Source organism: Leucopleurus acutus (genome assembly GCF_964270905.1).
Source record: "Leucopleurus acutus genome assembly, chromosome: 8".
In the NCBI taxonomy this organism is placed as follows: domain Eukaryota; kingdom Metazoa; phylum Chordata; class Mammalia; order Artiodactyla; family Delphinidae; genus Leucopleurus; species Leucopleurus acutus.
In genome coordinates this window covers 55,336,930-55,358,710 of record NC_139151.1, presented here as the reverse complement: position 1 = coordinate 55,358,710, position 21,781 = coordinate 55,336,930, and the positions used below count along the sequence as shown (strand labels likewise).

The window sequence follows — 21,781 nt, the reverse complement described above, 5'->3', positions numbered from 1 at the left end:
CACAGCGAACTCAGCCCGGCACCCGGAGCACAGCCAGGTGTGGTGGAGGCCTGGACTGCAGGACCTCTGGGTACCTGGTGTCAGGTCCCCACAACCCGCCCACATAGGGAAGCCCGCTTCTACCTGGGAAGATGGAGGCCCAGGCAGGTGTCCTGCAGGTAGCCGGGGGCAGAGCCAGCAACCATATTCAGGTCGATGGTTCTTTTCCAAAGATCCAAGTTGCTGAGCCGTCCCTGGAGGCCTTGCTGGGCATGTGGTGTCTCCGAGCCTGGGCTGGTCGAGGAGGTTGGGACAAACCCCTGCCTTTCCTGCTGGCTGGGCCTCCCCTTCACCCACCCACTGGTCTGTCTACCTGACTGTCCAGCCATTCTATCTTTGCTGCCCCTCCTCCTGCTCTGTGCCAGGCCCTGGGTTCCCAGCATGGGCATGAGCAAAGGTTTGCTGAGCTGGGGAGGGCTTTGGGGCAGAGTGACCTGCCCAGGCCCCTGCAGGACAGGTGCAGGCCTGGCGCAGGAGGGCCAGTGGGGTCAGAGACTAGCTCTGTGGGAGCCTCTCCTTGATTCTTCCTCCCAGGCCTGTTTGTCACTCTCCTTGGATAGTGTGGTGTGTGTGTAGCCAGGTCATGGAAGCAACCTAAGTGCCCATCGACAGACGAATGAATAAAGAAGGTGTGGTACATGTATACAATGGAATATTACTCAGCCATAAAAAGGAACGAAATTGGGTCATTTGTAGAGACGTGGATGGATCTAGAGACTGTCATACAGAGTGAAGTAAGTCAGAAAGAGAAAAACAAATATCGTATATTAATGCATATATGTGGAACCTAGAGAAATGGTACAGATGAACTGGTTTGCAGGGCAGAAATAGAGACACAGATGTAGAGAACAAACATATGGACACCAAGGGGGGAAAGTGCCGGGGGCTGGGGTGGTGGTGGGATGAATTGGGAGATTGGGATTGACATGTATACACTAATATGTATAAAATAGATAACTAATAAGAACCTGCTGTATAAAAAAATAAAATAAAATTGAAAAACAAACCCATGAAAACATGTCGGCAGATTCCATTTTTAGTCCTAAGAAAGCGAAACCCGCCCCCTGGTGGTCAGTTGGTCACCATAGTCCTCAGTGCAGGCTCCTCTCCTCCCACTCTGGGAGACCCACTCAGTGACTCAGTGGGCTAGCTCTTTTTTTTTTTTCTTTTAAGAAAAATTTTTATTATTTTAAAAAATTGTCCAAAATATAATATTTATCATTTTGACCATGTGTAAGTGTACGATTCAGTAGCATCAATTACATTCACAATGCTTTGTACCCATCACCACTGTCTATATCCAGTATAGATGATGATACTTTTCATCATCCCCAACATAAATTCTGTTACCCACTAAACAATAACTCCCTCTTTCTCCCTTCTCCCAACCCTGGGAACTTCCATTCTGCTTTTTGTCTCTATGAATTTTCCTATTCCAGGTAACTCATGTAAGTGGACTATTTGTCCTTCTGTGTCTGCCTTATTTCAATTAGCGTAGTGTTTTCAAGGTCCTTCCATGTTGTAGCATGTATCAAAATTCCGTTCCTGTTTATGGCTGAGTGGTATTCCATTGTATGTGTGTGCCACATTTTGTTTATCCATTCATCTGTTGATGGACACTCGGGTAAACTGTTTCCACCTGCTTGCTATTATGAATAATGTGGCTATGAACATTGATGTGCAGGTATCTGTTTGAATGTCTCCTTTTAGTTCTTTGGAATATATACCTAGGAGTGAATTGGTGGGTCGTATGGTAGTTCTGTGTGTACATTTTTGAGAAACCACCAAACTGTTTTCACACAGGGGCTGCACCAGTTATGCTTGTTGTTGTTGTTTTTAATTATTTACTTTTAAAATTATAAAAAGAATGCATGTCTGTTATAGGAAATTCAGAAAATATAGGAAACCATGCAGAGGATAATAAACCTCTCCTATACGCCTGCATATTCTCCCAGGTTGCTGTTCACCCCTTCCCTGGTTTGGGCCATCTGGGTTAATGGGGCAGCTCCTCTGTTCCGGACAGCAGGACATTGTCCCCTCAAGGCCCCACCCCCTCTCCATGTCTTCCATTTCTGCCCTTTGCTCTCCCTGCACCCTCCCCCACCACTGGCAGCTCTTGTAACATCTTTGATGGCTCTTTTGTTTGTAGGTTACCTTGCAAAACCTGTGCTGGTGTTTTGTGGGCACGTATTTTCAATTTATGGAAATGGTATTTTGTCATAGATCCCATTCTGCTTCTCATGTTCACATTTGGCACTCTGCCTTTAAGACCCCAACCTTTTTCCTAACATTTAAATAAGGAGCCACAGCTGTGTCCTAGCACCTGATCTACTGCACATAGTAGATGCTTAATCTTTTTGAAATGAATTATTGCATACATTTTAGACATAATTGGAGTCCGGCTGTATTGCCTTTTCAAATGTAACAAGCAGGCACTAGCATTTTCCCTGCAGTAGGAATTCCTTTACAGTGTTTTCTTCAATGGCTGCTTGAGATGCAACATTAGCTTTAAAACCAGTTCTCTGTTGTTAGACGGTTAGGTGATTGCTAGTTTTACATTGTTATAAATAATGTTACTCGTCCAGAATTATGTCAAAAGACATAGGAACTTTTAACACTTCTGAAAAGAATTGCTGGATTTCTGGACAGCTAATTTTTGAAGATGGGGCTATGAAGGCCAAGGGGAATTTGAGTGACAAAATGGTGTGGTTCAGTGGGACACACGTTGGCCTGGGAGCCGGAGACCTGGGTTGGCTCTGTTGTGTGGCCTGCTGTGTGACCTTAGCAGTTCTCTTGACTTCTCTGAATCTCAGAAATCTCCCCTATCAGGTGAAGGATTTAGACTGGCTGGGGAACGTGAGCTGGGAGTTCTTTCCACATTGCTTCCAGGCTGGCAGGCTGTTACCAGGCCCTGGATGGAGGCAACACAGCGGATGCGCTGGTGGACTTCACAGGTGGGGTTTCCGAGCCCATCGACTTGACCGAGGGTGACTTTGCCAGTGATGAGGCCAAGAGGAACCAGCTCTTTGAGCGCGTGTTGAAAGTGCACAGCCGGGGAGGCCTCATCAGTGCTTCCATCAAGGTGAGAACACAGAACCGAGCCCCAGAGGCGGCCCCTCCCCTTCACTGACCCTGATTGGGGTGGGAGGTGACTGGCTTTTCAGGGAGAGCCCCTGCCCAGGTTGGATCACAAATCCAGACCCTCAGCCTCATGGAGGGGAGCAGTTAGAGGGTGCAGCCCCTCCCCAGTGCTGGACAGCACAAGCCTCGGGCCCCCTGCCCTAACCTTTACACTACGAAAGGCCTTGCCCACACTGTTCAACTAGCGTCCCCCTTTCCCAGCCCTTTCATAACGGAGTGATAGGTCCTTTGGCCAAGGTTTAAGGCATCACAGTTGCGAGGCGATGGGAAGGGCGAGGGAGCCCCTACTGCCTGCTGGCACAGGCCTGGGCTCTTCAAGACGATCGTCTTATTTCATTGACTGCTCATGTTTTGGGTGGGAAAGTTGGGACTCAGTAAGGCAGAATTTGAACCCAGGTTTGGCTGACCCAGTGGTATGTTGATAAAAGACTGGAAAATTTAAAAGCCCTGGTTTGCTGACTTCTGTGGTGTAAATACTCCCACCGTGGTTGATTTCAGGCTAACGTTTTAACAACCAGATTGCAAAACTGAGCCAATGCTAGTCGACTCCAACACAGCCCTGGGCCGATCCCACTGCAGGTCCCTTCCTTTATCCCCCACTGCTGTTCCCCGGCTTTGTAAGGGGCTGTGAATGCGGAGGTCAGTCCCTAACCTCAGAGGAATGATGTCTCCCCTTTGTGCGGGGCTGCCATTCCCTCCCCGTCCTGTAGGGGGTGGTGTGGCCTCTGGCTCCAGGTGGAGCCTGCCCTGCCCTGCCTCTGAGCAACTGTGTCCCACAGGCAGTGACAGCGGCAGACATGGAGGCCCGGCTGGCGTGTGGCCTCGTGAAGGGCCATGCGTATGCCATCACTGATGTGCGCAAGGTGCGCCTGGGCCGTGGCCTGCTGGCCTTCTTCAAGTCAGAGAAGCTGGACATGATCCGCCTGCGCAACCCCTGGGGCGAGCGGGAGTGGAACGGGCCCTGGAGTGACACGTGAGGCCCGGGGCTTGGGCAAGGACAGGGGGCAGGCACCGGGAAGACCCCAGGTGGGTGGGCCGGGGTACGAGGGCTTGGGCAAGGACAGGTGGACTTCCTGGAGGAGGTGGCACCAGGGCTGGGCCTTAAAGGATTTGGGGGGAGGATGACATTAGGAGAAGACTTACTTGGGAGCAGGCATGTGTGTGGGGGGATAGATTCAGCATGGGCAGAGGTCTGGAGGCGGGGATGAGCTGATTCCTCTAGGGGATGTAGAGACCAGTCTTGGTGCTTGAATGGGGAGGAAAACAGGGAGGGAGGCCACCAAGGGTGGGAATGGGGGTGACTGCCCTGTGCTTGGTTAATGGCCCTGGTGAGGCCAGGAGAGGAGCAGAGCCTAGGCCCCCAGTGAAGGAGCTCCCTTCACTGAGGGTCAGTCCCCCCACTTGCCCCAAGCCTGCAGCTTTGCTCCCAGACCTCCAGATCCCCGGCATGGTGGCAGCCCACGGTTGCCTGAGAGAGTGGGCAGACAGCACTTCCTGGAGAGGGGCCTGGGCATGGCCCTGGGTGCCCCCAACTACACCCACACTGATGGAGGCCTAGTGCTGAGCTGTCCCTCATGCCTCCTGACCCTTGCCAGAGTGGCCCTGAGGGCGTCCCTCTGATACTCCTCTCTCTTTCCTCCCCTGTGCTCACATCCCAGCTCAGAGGAGTGGCAGAAAGTAAGCAAGAGTGAGCGGGAGAAGTTGGGTGTGACTGTGCAGGATGACGGCGAGTTCTGGTGAGTGTGCTCTTGCCCTGGGCGGATGTCCAGGGCTGAGAGGGGAGCCTCCTGTGTGCCGGGCAGGAGGCGCAGGACAGGGAGGCGGGAGCCAGGGCTCTAAAAATGCCCCACCATCAACTTGCCGTGTGGCCTCGGATAAGCCACTGCATCTCTTTGGGCCTGTTTCCTCCTCTGTAAAGTGAATTGGGCAGAATGGACCCTTTCATCCCCATAGCCTCCACTGCCCATGTCAGGGGACCCTGGGCTGCTCTGGTACCCGGGCTGAGCCCTCGGCAAGTAGGCCAGGGTACCAGCAGGTGGGGAATTGACCAGAGGGCAGAGGGCATGCTGGCAGCCTGATGCCGAGAGCAGGTAGGAAGAGGAGAGGCCCTTTGGAGGAGCTAAGACTCAGGGTGCAGAGGAGCCCTTGGGCGAGGACAGAGACCCAGCCCAGAGGCAAGAGAGCACACTTGGGTTTGGGATGGGAAGAGTGAGTTCAGGGAGGTGAGGAGGTGAGCTTGGAGGATGGCAACAGCCTTGCTTAAAAAGCATGATAGTGACTCCTGCATTCATTCACTCCTGCATTCATTCATTCGGCATTCATTCATTCTGCATTTAGCCCTGCTTGCCAGGCTCAGTGTCTTTCTTCAGCAGGACACTTGATTTGGAGACTGAACTACTTCCTGGAGGGATACAGGGTACCCTGTGTGTGGGAGATGTTGTGAGGGCCCCAGGCAGATCCAGAGGCAGATGGCAGTGATCCTGGAGGTCCCCTCCTGCAGGTGTCAGGGGACCCGCTGCAGGAGGCCCCCCAGGCCTTTTGGTCTGGGCTCCTGTGGATGAGATCCACTTTGCCCAGTCTGGCTCAGGGGCCAGTCGAATTAAAACATAGCAGTAGAGGGGACACAGGTTCGTGCCCCGGTCCGGGAAGATCCCACATGTCGCAGAGCGGCTGGGCCCGTGAGCCATGGCCGCTGAGCCTGCACGTCCGGAGCCTGTGCTCCACAGCGGGAGAGGCCACAACAGTGAGAGGCCCGCGTACCGCAAAAAAACAAAACAAAACAAACAAAAAAAACATAGCAGTAGAAAACCCTCATCAGGAAAGGGCTTCCTCCTAAGGCCTTTCTCAGATATGTTCACCCTTGATGCGCATATGTGCATATTCTCATATATGTGCACACTTGAAGGTGGGTGGGCACTTCCCTTCCCCCAGCCCAGGCTCCTGCAGGTGTGGCAGTATCCTGGCCACTGCAGCTCGCCTACCAAGGGGTTTCCACCACTAGCTGTGGATGACAATGGATGGAAACTGTAGAGGGCTGTACACATTAGTTATTCATACTATTAATAATTGTAACGGCCAGCCTTTGGCAACTCCTGTCTGCTGGAAGTTGTATTACATGCTTTTATTGTTATTGCATTGCTTAATTCCTGCACTAACTCTGAGGTAGGCAGCTGTCATTAGATTTATTCCCGTTTTACAAAGCAGGAGACTGAGGCCAAAAGAGACGTGAAGGGTCCGTGTGATGCCATGTCCACACTTGCTGTGTAGGCCGTGGTGCAGAGCATGTGGGGCGAGAGGGCGGGCTGGTGGGCGGGGTGGGGTGGGGAGACCGGCGGCTCAGCCCCTTGCCACGCCCAGGATGACCTTTGAGGACGTGTGCCGATACTTCACGGACATCATCAAGTGCCGTCTGATCAACACGTCTTACCTGAGCATCCACAAGACGTGGGAGGAGGCCCGGCTGTGCGGCGCCTGGACGCGGCACGAGGACCCGCTGCACAACCGCAGCGGGGGCTGCATCAACCACAAGGACACCTTCTTCCAGAACCCGCAGGTGGGCCTCCTTGGGGATCCCCGCCGCCCCCACCCCTTGAGCAGCTGTGGGGCCCTCGGCGCCGTCCTGCCACGGACTCCTGCACGACCTCGGGTACATCCCTGTACCTCCGTGGGGTTCGGTGCACTGTTTGTACAGCGGGGTTGGATGGGCGTGTCTGGGAGGTCCTGTCACCCGCAACCTCACAATGTGACCTGCAGGCTCTGAGGACTAATGAGTGCCCTGATAAGAGTTACAGGGACATTGTATTTAGAGGCTGAGCTGGGGCCTCAAACCCCTTGTTTTCACACATGGTGCTGCTCCTTCTGGGGAGACTTGGCCAGGCTGGCTCCCCACGGGACTCCTCCCCTGCGGCCTCCTCGGTCATGACCCTGGCACCCGCCTGGTCCTCGCGCCCGGTGTGCCTTCATTGAGCACCAGCTGCATGCAGGCTCGGAGCTGAGCCTCCATCGTTTCCCCGAGTCCTCCCACCCCGCATGCGGGGTGGACACTGCCAGCCCATCTCACGGATGAGGGACTGAGGCGCGGAGAGGTGACGTGACTTGCCCAAGTCCACACAGCTGAGTTCTGCGCCGAGCTTCGGGAGCTGTTTTCGGTGTGGTCTCACCGTGTGCCCCTCTTCCTCTGCTGCACCCGCAGTACATCTTTGATGTCAAAAAGCCAGAAGATGAAGTGCTGATCTGCATCCAGCAACGGCCCAAACAGTCCACCCGCCGGGATGGCAAGGGTGAAAATCTGGCCATTGGCTTTGACATCTACAAGGTGAGGCCAGCTGGGACCCCTGCTCTGGGTAAGGAGAGTTTGGGGAGAACACTCTAGAACACTTTGGTCTCCGACATCACCCATGTCCCCCTGGCCACATTGGCTGATGCCATGGTTGTGCTGTGACACAGGTCCTGTTTCGATCCCCACAGAGGCCCAGCCTGCCTCGGATTGGTCCCACCGGAGCTCTCAGCCTGATTTCTTCTTGCCCAGACCCACAGGCTGTTTGGACGGGGAAGGGGACGATTGCTGGTGGTCGGGCCTAGGCTCTGGGGGGCCCCCCACGGCTTCCTCCCTCAGGGCTCTGGCCCCCCTGAGTTGGAAGCCTTGCTGGGCACTGGGAAGAAGCATCCTGGGCAGAGCCAGGAGGGCTTCCCGCTGGCCACTCCCCTGGCCTGGGCCCCAAGGCCTTCCACACGTTGTGACGCCCCGTGTGTGATGACACGCAGCGTAGCGGGGCGCCGTGGGCCTGCCAGACACCAAGAACCTAATGAAACCAAGTGCATGTGCTGGGCCCACGGCTTGAGTCGAGGCCCTGGCATTTGATGTGCTGGGTCGTATCATAACCGTTTGTTCACGTCGGCATGTTGGAACATTCACTGCGTGCTGACGTTGTGACTTTGACGTGACATGACCTTCGCTGATGTGACTATAGCTTATCATGGCACTTATTCCAGGAATTGTCCAGCATGTCCTGGCAGCTGGTGATGTCATTTCATGGACACATGCTGTGTCCTGTGCAGATAGTGATACTTTATTCTGTTGTGATGTCAGAAACCCCGCAGACATTGTCACCAGGGGGATTCCCATTGCCACCCCTCTCAGTAGCTTTATGAGATATAATTCACATACCATATGACTCGCTTACTTAAAGTGTATTTGTAGAGTTGTGCGGCCATCACCACAGTCAATTTTAGGCCACTTCCATCACCCCAAAAAGAAACCCCGCACCCTTTAGCCGCCACCACCCAGTTGCATCCACCTCCCTCCCCGCCAGCCCCAGGCAGACAGATTCTCATGTACTTCTGACTCTGTAGATACGCCTCTTCCGGCAACGAGGGGGAGATGTGGGGTGCGGGGTGGGGTGAGGGGCTCTGTGTGACCCGATGTCTCCGCCCCCGTCAGGTGGAGGAGAACCGCCAGTACCGTATGCACAGCCTGCAGCACAGGACCGCCAGCTCTATCTACATCAACTCCCGCAGTGTCTTCCTGCGCACGGAGCAGCCCGAGGGCCGCTACGTCATCATCCCCACCACCTTCGAGCCAGGACACACTGGCGAGTTCCTGCTCCGAGTCTTCACTGATGTGCCCTCCAACTGCCGGTGTGTGGGGACTGGCTGGGGGCCTGGGTTGGCAGGGCCTAGGTCCACACCAGGCTGGCCCGCAATCTTCAGCCCAGAGATCTTCAGTGTCGTCCTAAGCCGTGGAGCCTGGGCCTCCAGCCTCCCTGGCCTGACATTAGCATCCATCCCCTTTCTTTCCCTTCCTCTCCTCCCCTGTCCCAGCCTCTCTTGGCCACACGAAGGAGCAGCTGCTCACGTGTGCAGAGCGCTTCACAGTTTACAAACAAGCTTTCACTCATCTCATTTGCTCTTCCTGAACCCTCGGGTGGGAGGCCTGACCCCTTCATTTTATAGATCAGAACTGGGGATCGACGTTGGCTGGGGGTGGTTTCTAAGTCTGTGCCCCCAGTGGCAGGGTCCGGCTAGGTGGACCCTGAAACCACCCCCATCCCTGCTGCAGTGCAGACCTGTGCGTCCCGCACTGCCCTCCCACCTTGCTAGGCAGCCCAGAGTCGGTGCTCCCTGCCCACGTCCCAGACTGGGGGGGCAGCTTGTGGAATTAGCGGACCTCGGTCCCGCCAGTCTGTGCTGTGCTGGGCAAGCCCCTTCCCCCAGCGATCCTGATGCTTCCTAATCCGTAAAATGGGCAGAGTGGCAGTCACTTATCTCCCAGGGCTTTGTGAGGATTAGAGATAATACCTGTAACATCCCAGCAGAGTGCTTGGCACACAGTAACGCTCGGTACCTTGCTTTTCCCTCGGGAGAGGAGGGGGCACCCTTGGGTAGGGATGGGGCAGCGGGAAGCTTATGGGGCTTTGTTTGCCCGAGACAAGCATCGTCTGGACTAAACGCTGCTCTTGACCCCCGCCCCACTCTTCTCGAATCCCCTGACCTTCCGTCTTCCTGGACCCTCTCCATCACCTCCCGCCCCTTCTCCTCTGCCCTGCATCAGGGAGCTACGCCTGGATGAACCTCCCCACTCCTGCTGGAGCTCCCTGTGCGGCTACCCCCAGCAGGTGACCCAGGTGCATGTCCTGGGGGCCGCCGGTCTCAAGGACTCCCCAACAGGTGAGCTTGCCTGGAGAAAACCCCCAGCCCTCCTCCCCTCCCAAGCCACAGACACAGCCTCCAGAGCTTTCCTGCTCTCACGCATTGAATGAGCAAACCCATCCTGACATCCACTTTGGGCCCAGACCTGGGATGAAGCTGGGCGTATAGAGAAGAACACGCTCTGCCTCCTGCCCTTGGGCGGCTTCCAGTGTGCCAGGGCGGTCAGCCGCAGGGACAGGCAGCTAGGAGGGAGGGCTCAGGGAAGGCTTTTTGGAGGGGGGGGGCCTTTCTCCAGGCTAAGGAGGTATTAAGGCGTGAAGCCTGGTGAAGGAAGGTAGGGGAGAAAGGTGCTCCGGGCAGGGGGACAGCTTGGGTAAAGGTCTGGAGACCAGAGGTTACCAGTGTGCCCGCTCCTGTCTCTGGAAGTCAGGGAGCTGGCCAGGCTCTGGTCTCCCTTCTCCTGAATACACGAGCCCAGGCTTCTGTCTCATCCGGGGCCTGTCCCAGCCCCGCCCTCACCCCGTCGCCCACTCCCTCTTTCTAGGGGCTAACTCGTACGTGATCATCGAGAGTGAGGGGGACAAAGTCCGCTCGGCCGTGCAGAAAGGCACCTCGACGCCTGAGTATGATGTGAAAGGCATCTTCTACCGCAAGAAGCCGAGCCAGCCCATCACTGTGCAGGTGACCCACCTGTCTGGGGTCCCTCCTGGGCCCCCCGCCTCGTGCTTCCGCACTCAGAGTGGCCGGGCCCAGCGTGGCAGGGCCTTTGACAGGGACCCAGGAACACTGGGTTCTGCTTCCCACTCTGTCCCTGACATGGTGTGGCCTAGGGAATTCTCTTGCCTGCCCCTCCCGGTGCCCCAGAGTCCCCTCTGTGGGGTGGGATGAGTTGGGTTAGCTGTAGGGATTGTGGGACCCAGCAGGGTCAGACTCCTGGCCAGGGACAGTGGGCATCTCTGCCAGTCTTGCCCCAAAGCCTTGGGAGTTGTTCCTTAAATTCCCCTGGTGGCAGATGGTGGGAGTGACTATTGCCCGAGAGCAGGGGATCAGAAAGCCAGGGTCCTGGGCACGGGCTTCCTTCCCCTCTCAGGCCAAGGGGGCCACAGTTCTGAGCTCATTGGCAGGAAGCCCTCTGTCCCTGGGGTCCAGGCCAGCATCTCTCCCGGTGAGAAACCATCTGTAAACAAACGCTCGGGTATCCTGGGGGAGCTACTATAGGGTTTCCAAGTTTTTTAACACCGAGTCCTTCCGGATCAAATCACAGACCCATAGATGTTTGGGCTGGAAGGACCCTTAGGAGCCGTTGATCCAAACCTCATGTTGAAGATGGGGAAACCAGAGCAGGGGGTGTATCACTTGTCCAAGGTCACCCAAGGTCAACAGCAGAGCTAATAATGACAGATTTAACTGTATACAGGGAGGGGAGCTTTGACATATGGGAGGAAGCCTGAAGCTCTGGCAGGGGCATGGCCTTGCCCAAGGTCCATGGTGAGGCAGACGCAGGGCTCCTTTTCCTCAGCCCAGCTTGCATCACAGGAAGGGGAGTCAAGGCTCTGCCGCCGCCGTCAGCAGCCCTCAGACCCATAGTCCTTGTCTTGGAGATGGCCCCCAACCATCCTCTGTCTCCCTCCAGATCTGGAACTACCGAGTCCTGAAGGATGAGTTTCTGGGCCAGGTGCACCTGAAGGCCAGCTCAGACGACCTCCAGGCCCTGCACACCCTCCACCTCCGAGACCGCAACAGCCAGCAGCCCAGCGACCTGCCGGGCACCGTTGCTGTGCGCATCCTCAGCAGTGCCTCCCTCACGGCCATCTGACGCCTGCCCATCTACCTGCACCCACAGTTCTCACCACCATCTGCATGTCCCCAGCCAGGCCAGGGACTAACCTGGGAGCCGGGACACTGGCGTCCTTTTCCCAGCTTTTCCACTGACTTGCTGTGTGACCTTGGGAGGTCTCTGTCCCTCTCAAGGACACTTGCCTCAGCGTCCCGAGGACCCCAAAGCATTCCCTTCTCATAGAGGAGTCGTCTTGCCTGAGATTTAAAATAGCCCTCCCTACCCCAACTGCCACCATGGCTAAGGGCCTCTATCCGTTGAAAACCTTGTCCCAAGGCCCTGCTGTCTGCCAGCAGAGTGCCAAAGATGTCACTTGTTTACACACAAACTACCACATCCCCAAGGCCCACTCCTGCCCCTTGTGTCCCAGACCTGCCCCAGTGTCCAAGACTTGCTTTCTTTGTCACCTACATCTGGTTTTCTAGCCACCTTGAAAGGACTCTGGGCTCTTGGTTTCCTGCCCAGGCTAGAATTTGGGAAATGTCCAGGTGACATCTGTCCATTCTCGAATCCCATCCACTCACCCGCCCATCAGGTATTAATTCAAAGGAGATTCGCCAAATGAATAAACGATGCCCATGAGACCCCATGTGGAGCCGGGCCTCTCCTCGCAGCTCTGGGAGACCCGGCGTCCGTCCTGGGCCTCGCCTCTGCTCTCAGGTCCTCTCAGATACAGACGCCCAGAGGAGCTGCAGCCACCTTCTCCTTCTAGGTTCTGATTGCATTCCCAGCCTCTGGTTTAGGGTCCCTGGAGAGGGGGTGGAGAGGAAGGGCGTCCTGCCTCCACTGCCCTGACGCGGGAAGGAGTGTGTCTGATGTAGTGGGCCAGGCGGGGAGAGACCTGAGAGGAGGCACCCCCCTCTGCTGCAAGACCTGGGCTTTTCCCGGGAGCAGGGACTCTGGAGTGGTGGTCTCAGGCCCGCTGACATCAGTTTGCGCATTGGGCTTGACAGGAGATGGTAAATCCATTGTCTGACCAGAGGCCCTTCCACCGACATTCCCCTCAAAGCGTAGCCGAGGAGACATCACCCTCTTGCTGCCTGGACCAAAACTCTCCTTTTAGTCAGTCCTCAACGTTTTATATTCTTTCCGTTTTAACTCTCAATTTTAACCAGGGGTTTTTAAAGGAAAACTGAAAGCCAGAACCCTTTTTTCTTCTTAAGCTCCAGTTCCTGTGATCCTCTGATTTTATTTCGATCTGCTTGGGGAGTGACGTGGTGAGGTCATACCTTCTCAGAGGAGGTCTGGAGGTGGATGAAGAAGATGGGGGTTTGTACCTGGATGTTTTACAAGCCAGCACCTACTGCGTTCTTGGAGAGTGTTGGCGCTGTGACCATCTTTGGATCTCCCTGTGCCCTTCTCAGGCTCCAGACCAGGTGATGTCAGTGAAAAAGTCCAGTTGGTTCAAGATCAGGAATTCCTGTGGCCTTGCTGGGAGTTCCTTTGGGGAAGCTGACTTTTCAGCTCCAGATCTGGCTCTTGGGTGCAGTGACCTGGCTGGATATGCTGGATTCTTGACCCCTCGCTCTGGCTGGCTCTGCTCCTGTCCTGGCCCTGGGTCACGGGAGGGGCCAGGAACTGAATGACAAGGAGGACAAAAGGATTCCTTCTCGAAAAGCTGGGACTTCTCCTCAAGAACCCGAACCTAGGGTGAGGACTTTGCGTGTGACCAGGAGCAAGTTGCTTAAACCTCCTGTGCCTCGATTTCCCCCTCTGCAAAGTGGGGCCAGTGATTATCGTTTGTCAGCACTCTTCCTAGCAAGTGCTGTATAAGGGCAAAACAATACCCTTTCTCTATGTACCTTTGTATCCGTACACACTATATACAGTCATGTAATCACCACTTCTCAGTGTCTGTTTGAAAGGAAGACTCCTGAGTTGGGTGGAGTGTCGAGGGCCAGATAAGCCAGCTTGGGGCCTCTGGGGCCGACACACGGGTCTTTGCTCAGCCATGTCCACCTGGGCTACGGGGGCAAACCAGGACCAGCTGGCAGACCTGTGTGGGCTTTAGCCTGGGGGCTGGGCATTCCGTCCCTCGACTCCCTTCTCGGACAGAACTGGTTCGGCAGCCCTGGCCTTGCTCCCTGCCCCTCTTGGTTGGCTCCTGGCTGTGTGGGGATCCTGGTCCCCCGGAGGCCCTGGGGACTGGGCAGGTGAGGATGGAGCTCTTTCAGGCTGGGACTGGAGGGTGAGTGGGGAGAGCAGCCGCTCTGTTTGCCTGGTGCACCCTGCAGCCCACAGGGGCCTCAAGTCCCCATTTGCAGATGGGTGGGGCCCCTGCTGCACAGCACCCCGAGCTGGGCTGCGTTCTCCTCAGGGCTGAGCGCAGGGTCAGGGGAGTGGAGACCTGTTCCGTTCTCAGAATAAATGTTACCACAATTCCAGAAAGGCCATCCTGTGTCTGTCTGTCCCTCTGGGGATATGGGACAATGAAGGGAATGTTTCCCAGGCCTGGGTGACTGTTTAGAGAGCCACGTGAAGGAGTTACAGCTGAAGCTGGACCCCGATGCCTGCCTGGTGGGACCGTGCTGGCATCGTTCGGCTGTCCCTTCACCTGGCCTTTTCCCAAGTCCCGTCCCAGGCACGGGGGCGAGGGAAGCAGCCACAGTGCCTGCTCCGGGGCAGTGTACAAACTGGTGGGGAAGACGTGCAGAGAACCAGCGGCGAGGCAATGTGGGACTACTGGGTGTTCCCTGAGCCTGCTGGGGGCAGGAAGGCCTCGCCCTGAGCCAGTTGTGGAATAGAGGGGGGCAGCCGCATGAAGGGCAGCCAAAAAGGAGATGGGCTTGTGGGGGTACAGGTGGATGTAGGGGATCAGAGTGGAGGCTGTTGAGGGGGAGATGATGGCAGCTCGAGCCAGAAAGGCGGGGGTGGCGGGGAGGAGAAACCAGAGAGATTTCAGAGGTAGAGTGGACAGAACTTGTGGCTGGGTTGGGAGTGGGGAGTAAGGGAAAAGTAAATGCACTAAGACCAAGATTTCCTCATAAGACTGTGAGAGAAGGATGTGCTGAGCGATGTGCCCGCCCTAGCGTAGTGCCTGGCCACTGTTGGGTGCTGAGTAGCTGTGCAGCACCTGGAGGGGACCACACAGCCCCGAGCCACTCCGCACCCATCCTTCGCAGCTCAGACCTGCGTTCTGCCGGGGGCACCATTTCCTCTTCGGGCCTCAGCTCTCCATCTGTGTGAGGCTGACACCACTCGCCCCCCCAGTCTGGCCGGCTCAGCAAGAGATGATGAGAGGGGTGGTAGGTATCGAGTGCGGACGGCAGGTGGGAGTCCAGCAGTGGGGACTGTTCAGGAGCAGCTCCGGTCATGGGCACCCAGCCAAGCACACGCCAGCACCCGGGGCCCTTCGGGGGTCAGGATCGTCGGGTCAGAGGGAGCCCCAGCCTTGGCACAGCCGGGGTCCCAGCGCCGTCGCTTCCCACCCGCTGCTCCAGGCGGAGGCCGGATGCTCAGCCTTGCCCTCCAGGGGGCGCCGTCGGGCAGCTGTGCCCGGGAGGTGGCGCAGTTGGGCCATTGGTCCCTCCCTGGGTCCCCCACCCCATCCTTTGGGTGGCAGCCAGGTGGCCCCTTCCCTGCAGGCACAACCCAGTTACAGAGACTCCAAAAGAGTACCTCCCTCCGCCCCGGCCAAACCTGTCCCGGAGAGGCCTGCGTGGCTGGAGCTGCTGCCAGGGTCGCTGCAGGCGAAGGGCCACGACGTGCAAGGGCCAGGTCTCAACAGGGAGTCCTCGGTGTCACCGTCTTCACTGATGCTAATAACGAACATGTTGTTCACTCTCTTCCTCCCCTACTGTAAAATCGCATTTTCCACCTCAGTTTGCACGAGTCCCTCCCTGGTACATGCAGCGTTGCTCCCAGTCAGCTGCTTTGAGCAGGTTCCCTGCATGATTAGAGACAGCAGGCATCTCGCGCCCCAGCCCCCAGAACAAGCTGTGGGGCAGTGGCGAAGTGAGGAACTTCAGGGGGACGCATCTGAGGTGAGCCCTCGGGAAGTGGCCTGGGGCAAGGGCAGTGTCTGGGGGTGGGGGGTGGCAGGGCAGCAGAAAGGGCCAGGAGGCAGGGCTTGCTTCCTCCTGCCCTGCCTCGCCTGGTCCTTTGCTCTGAGTCTCAAACAGCCATTTTGCGGAGAAGGAAACAGTCTTGGCAGACAGGAGGCAGGGGCCAAGACTCAGCAAATCAGTGACCAAGTCGGGATCAGAACAAGGTTTCCTGCCCGGGTGCTGAGAGCAGGTGGTGGACATTACTGCAAATGACAGGAGGCAGCTGAGGCTGGGATGAGTGGCTCCGGGCCTGCTCCCACGCCGGTCGGCAGCACAGCCGAGAAAGACCCCAGTGCCCCGGCCTCCCCGCTGGGCGGCCAGGGCCCTGCCAGGGCCCTGGGCAGCACAGCCCGCCTCCCATGCTGATGTCACGACACCCAGACCTCGGAGGGCCCTCCAACTCCGCCTCCCGGGGGAAGGCTCTGGAGTGGGGAGGAGAGGGCAGCAGTGCCGGCCGGAGAGCTGCCCTGGGCAGGAAGGAAAGGGAGAGACTGAGAGAGAGAGTCACACAGTGAAAGACCGCAAGACCCAGAGAGACCCCCAGAGCAAGTCACGGAGCAAGACAGAGGAAGAGGGGGCTTGTGTCTGCAGATTTTCCCACACCTGCCACCCCAGCTTCCCGAGCCCTCTGTGCTGGTGGCAGCTCCAGCCAGGCCGGTGGGCAGCAGGGACCCAGGTAAGGATGGGCTGCCCGCTGTCCCGAGCCCTGGGAGAAGGGTTTGCTGGACTTCGGGGGAGTCATGGGCTCAGGCCACCCTGGAGCCACGGTCCCCACAGCCAATTGCTCCTGGTCTGGGCCCCCTGCCATCTCTGACCAGAGCTGGGACGGGGGGCAGACATGGGTGGCAGACAGGGTCCTCTGTCCCTGACTCTTTGTCTCCTTAGGCCTCTCTCAGCCACTATCTCTTTCTTTATCTCTCTCCTTGGATAAGTCGCTTCCTTCCTCTGTGCCTCAAATTTCCCATCTGTGAAATGGGAGATGAAGCCCCATCAGCCATGGTGGTTGTTGGGAGGACAAGGTAAACTGAGCGTGGGTACAGAAATGGAAATACGGTTCTGTGTTCTCTGTTGTCAATTTAAAAAGCAATTAACTTGAACAGGGATTAGTTATTATTTTGAAGAAAAAAAATGTCTATTTTGTAGCTTTTTCCTTACACGTGGCCCTTAAATTCTATGCCCTTTCAACCCCTTTCCACCCGCCAAGGCCCTGAAGGCCCCGGTTCTGCCCCTGGCTCTCGGGGCTCACACTGGTGCAGGATGCCAGCACCACAGCTGGGCATCCTCTTCACAGACGTAGCTCCCCACGGCAGCTGCCTGCTGGCCTTTGTTGAATTCCCTTCTCAGCCAGACACCCAGGCCAGGTGCAGGTCTCCAGAAGGACGGTGTGCCTGCTGTATCCTGGAGCCCCAGGGCAGGGGTCAGGGCTCGGGTGTCAGGTAGTGTCATGGGCAGAGGATCAAATGCCCCAGCGCCTCTGAATGCACCTTGTGAAAAATTGATGCTCATCCTGGGAGGCAGGTAGGGGGCCAGAGGGGCCTCATGCCAGGGCCAATGGGCTGGGGCTGCTTTTGATCACCACACTCAGTCCCACGAGTCCTTCCTGAGCTGTCCCTGTGCTGTGTGAGGTGATGGCTGAGCCCCACACCCTACCCTGTATCAACTCCCTCACTTTGGGAGCAGAGGTGGGGACAGACCATGACCAGACAACAAACGCATATAGTCAGGGCTGGATAGAGGGAAATATTGGGGCTCTTGGCAGCCTGGGGACAGTCAGGGAAGGCTTCCTGGAGGAGGTACCATCTAAACTGAGCCATGAAGCATAGGTGGGAATTTGTTAGTCAGAATTCCAGGCAGAGGGTCCAGTGTATACAAAGTCTAAGAGGTATAAAAAGGGCCAGCATATTTCAGGAAGAGTGAGTGCTGAGAACGGCCCAAGGGCAGGGGTGGGGAAGGAAGAAAGCAGAGAGAGGCAAGACTGAGACGCATAGTGCTGGGCCTTAAACGCAAGATGGGGGAGGGATTAGCGCCCCCATCCTGAAGGCCGGGGGTGCTCTGGAAGGGTTTTAGGCACGTCGTGTCATGAGCAGGTCATGTACAGCCTGACCCTCCTCTTGGGCCAGGCTGTCCCTGTCACCTGTACTCCTGGGGCAGCTCTGAGCTGGGTGGCCAGAGACCAAGTCCTAATCCTGAATTTGTCCTGTCCTGCTGTGTGACCTTTGGCAAGCCTTGGTCCCTCTCTGGCCCCTTTGCCCATATGTCCAGGGGAGGGGGCTGGACTTTCTACTTCTTAGGAGCCCTTTGGGAATCTCTGAATAACAGTAGTAACAAGGGAGCTCAGCTGCTCTGGGCAGTAGAACTGGTGATGGTGGCAGAGGCTCAGGTCACGCAGGCTGGGCTGTGGCCAGAGGGAGAGAAGCCAGGGAGGGTTCCTCAGGGAGGAGGGGCTGGGGCTTTGGGAAGAGCCCAGGTGACCCAGCCAGGCTCAGTGCTTCCAGGGCTGGCTGGCTCAGAGGTTTGACATGGTCTCTCTCCCTGCAGAACTGTGTCTGGCCAGGCGGGCAGTAGGAGCATTTGACCAAGGACAATGGTGATTCTTCAGCAGGTGAGGACTCCTTCATCTTTCTATCAGGAATAACCCTGTTGGGTGGCTCATCCTTCCCTATCCCATATTCTCTCATCCATGTTCTTAGCTGTAGAATCCCCTCCCTAATCCTTTCTTCTAGAAAACTCCTATCTATGCTGCAAAACCCAGGTATGAAACTTTCCCTGACTCTCTCAGGGCCCATTCTCCCTGTGATGTGTCTGTTGGGGCCTCCCTTTCTCATTGCACTCACCCCACTGGTCAGAAATTACTTATTTATACACATCTCTGAATCCCCAGGTAGTCCAGGCAGTGGAACAGCATGTGCAAAGGCCCAGATGTAGAGAAGCCCTTGGAGAAAGGGAAGACGAAGTTGGCAAGTCTATTGAAGCCAGAGCAGGAAGGGCCTTGAGCCTGACTGGGGAGAAGTGAATGGGGGATGACGTAGCCAGAGCTACAGGCTCCGAGGGTAATGTGGGGAAGAAGCAGAGGTGCTGCCCCCGGCTGAGTCCTCCAGCCCCCCTTCCTTCCCAGGGCCACAGTGGCCCCTGACCCTCAGCCCTTCCCCGTGATCAGCCTGAAGCTCTAATGAGCTCCTGGTCTCCAGATTCAGGAATGTGGGCCCTGAGCCAGGTCGGCCTGGCACCAGGCCCTTGGGCTGGTAGGGGTGTGTGCTGTAGAGGCTTGGCCAGTGGCTTCATGTCCTCCAGGACCATGTGGGACCAATGGGCAGCCGTGCCCTGCAGCTGCGTGTTTGAGTGTGAGTTATGTATATGTGTGTGTGTGAGAAGGCAGGCGTCAGGGCAGGATCAGGATAGACAGTCTTCTGTCCTGGGGCTGGAGGAGTCACCCCCTAGAGCCCCTCGGCCTGAGAGTCTCTTCAAAGGCCCATCAGAGATGGCCAAGACCAAAAACAGAAGGAAAAGTCACTGTCACTGAGTGTTTGCTGGGTGCCAGGGCCTGGGCTGCAGGCGGGGCTGGGTGGATGGGGACATTTGCAGACCCCAGAGGGAGGGCCTGGGCCACTCATAGCTCCCACAGCTGCTTTCCCTCGGGAGGCCTCTGACTTGCTGTCCACCCTCCTCCAACCGGCCCCCCTGAACGCTGGCCCATCTCGTCTGGCAGCCTCTGCTGGGAGCAGGTATCTGCAGGTGGACCTGGCTCTGCCCACCCCTCACACAGAAAGCACATTTCTGTTACTTCTTTGGTCCTGAATGAAGTCCCAGCTCTGGGGAGCCAGCCAGCCACGCAGCTCCACAGGCAGAGCCCGCAGCCCTGGGCTCATCTTGGGCTTTGCTGTTGCTAAGTGTGCGGACCTGGGGCACGCACGTCCTTCAGCCTTCCTGAGCCTCAGTTTCCTCATCTGTAAAATGAGGATAAAAACCCTCCTTTCCCAGGATGGTTGCTGTGAAGATGAAATGCCACGAGGGGTTCAGTCAGAGCACTTGCCTTTCACCTGCCGACCAGGTCCGCCTCCTCCCGCCACGCCTTCCCTGTCCTGAAAGACGGTCGGTCTGCCCCGAGCACTTGGTCCCTCTTCTGACTGACTTCTAAGTCCTCTCTGTGGCCACGACTCCCTTTGGGACCCTTCCCTCCTCTGCGTGCACTAGAGTCTGACCGCACGCCACCTTCTTCCCCTGCCTTCCTGGGGCGTCCTGGTGAGCCCAGAAATGGGGGACAGCCTTCATCCTGCTCCCCACGGCCTCCTCAGCTCCAGCGCCAGCACCCGCGGAGATGGAGCTCTGTGCCGAACGAATGAACGATTGTGATTTCACCCTCATTTTGTCCGAGGGGCTGGGGCGAGCATGATACCTACCTCAAAGGGATGTTGGAGAACAAAATATCGTAACACATGTACAACGCTCAACCCAATGCTGGACACAGCTCAAAAGAGTTTAACGGCCGCGGCGACCACTACTAAAATCATATCAGTAGTGTTCCTGTGTATGAGAATTTCCCATTCTTTTCTCTCTTTTACTTTACTGGGCATAAATATTTATTTGGGATAAATTATTTGAGGAGACCTCAGAGAATATGATGTTTCTTGCCCCGTGTGTAGAGTGGCCCAGTGTGGGACATATCAGTGACAGATACTCACCCATCCCTCCCTCATTCCCTCCATTCATCCATCATGCCAGCCTTTCTGAGCCCCACAGAGTACCAGACACAGAGAACACTTTCATAAAGTTGTGCTCAGAATCCAAATCTCTTCATTATGAAGAAATGTTATTCATTTGTTGAGGGTTCTAATTCTTCAAAAGTAGCATCCACATTGGTCCTACTATGTGCTGGCTACTCTCTATACATGATCTCATTTTATTGCCGTAAGGCTGTAGGGTAGGGGTCTTTGTGTCAATATTGCCGGTGAAGAAACTGGAGCCCAGATAGGGTAATTTATTTTTATTTTTAATTTTTTAAAATTTCAGCTATGCTTTTATTTATTTATTTTTTTAACTTCTTTATCGGAGTATAATTGCTTTACGATGGTGTGTTAGCTTCTGCTGTGTAACAAAGCGAATCAGCTATACATATATCCCCATATCTCCTCCCTCTTGCGTCTCCCTCCCACCGTCCCTGTCCCACCCCTCTAGGTGGTCACAAAGCACTGAGCTGATCTCCCTGTGCTATGCGGCTGCTTCCCACTAGCTATCTGTTTTACATTTAGCAACGTATATATGTCCCAGATAGGGTAATTTAGACATGAGCTGGGGCAGGTCCAGACAGGATAGGGAGCCATCCTGGTGAGGGGGGCAGCATGCAGGGAGAAGAGACCTTGGGAAGAGGCTGCTGTGTAGGGCACAGGGCTGTGGCACAAGGAGCAGGCACAGGGCTCAGGGGAGGAGGTCAGACTTCCCCTGCTGGGTGGCATTCGCAGAGCGTGAGCTCTTTCCCAGGCACCCTGTGGTAGGCTGGGCAGACCCATCATGTTGATGGCTTTGGAAGTAGATAGGAGTGTCTGGAGGTTCCTAGTGTGCCGGAAGCCACCTCCTTCAGCCAAGGACTCACTCACCCACCCAGCAAAGTGGCACTCAGTCCCTTCTCTGTACCGGGCAGGGCACAAAGGATACAGAGATAAATTGACTGCTCCCTGTCCTGGAGGAGTTTCCAGACCAAAGGGGGAGGCAGCTCCGAAACAGCAAGGGTGCCCATGAGCAGAACTGTGATAGCAGGAGTCCTGGGGGTGGAGTAGGGTGGGAGGGAGCCTGGGGATGGGGGAGGCTTCTGCCCCGCCTGCGGTACGGCAGGGTGGGGTGGTGATGTCAGGGAAGGCTCTGAGGCTGTCGTGGTAGCCCCTCACATACAGGTGGGGGGCTGTGGTCTCAGGAGGAGGTACTTGCCCCACGTTGCAAGGCTAGCTGGTGCTTGTGAGAACCCAGAGGTCTGTGGTACACGTGACCCGCTTCTTTAGGACCTCAGGGAAGTCTGCTGTGCTTCAGTAAGATGTGATTTCTGGCTCTGTGGTGAGGCCAGTGTAGGGACTAGATGTAC

At 56.3% G+C, this 21,781-nt stretch overlaps 1 protein-coding gene across 1 annotated transcript in view; it reads left to right on the top strand.

The window, feature by feature from the left end:
• The window catches only part of CAPN5 (calpain 5), a gene marked incomplete at both ends in the record, with an annotated part of 35,534 nt that extends 23,890 nt beyond the window's left edge, over positions 1 to 11,644 (top strand). Inside the window, 9 exons of the mRNA XM_082844124.1 lie at positions 2,929 to 3,121; positions 3,960 to 4,153; positions 4,839 to 4,916; positions 6,538 to 6,733; positions 7,373 to 7,495; positions 8,621 to 8,817; positions 9,731 to 9,846; positions 10,373 to 10,509; positions 11,462 to 11,644. Coding sequence (XP_082700250.1) covers positions 2,929 to 3,121; positions 3,960 to 4,153; positions 4,839 to 4,916; positions 6,538 to 6,733; positions 7,373 to 7,495; positions 8,621 to 8,817; positions 9,731 to 9,846; positions 10,373 to 10,509; positions 11,462 to 11,644 — 1,417 coding nt within the window. The remainder of the gene's footprint in view (positions 1 to 2,928; positions 3,122 to 3,959; positions 4,154 to 4,838; positions 4,917 to 6,537; positions 6,734 to 7,372; positions 7,496 to 8,620; positions 8,818 to 9,730; positions 9,847 to 10,372; positions 10,510 to 11,461) is intronic.
• Between the last annotated feature and the right edge of the window lie 10,137 nt (positions 11,645 to 21,781).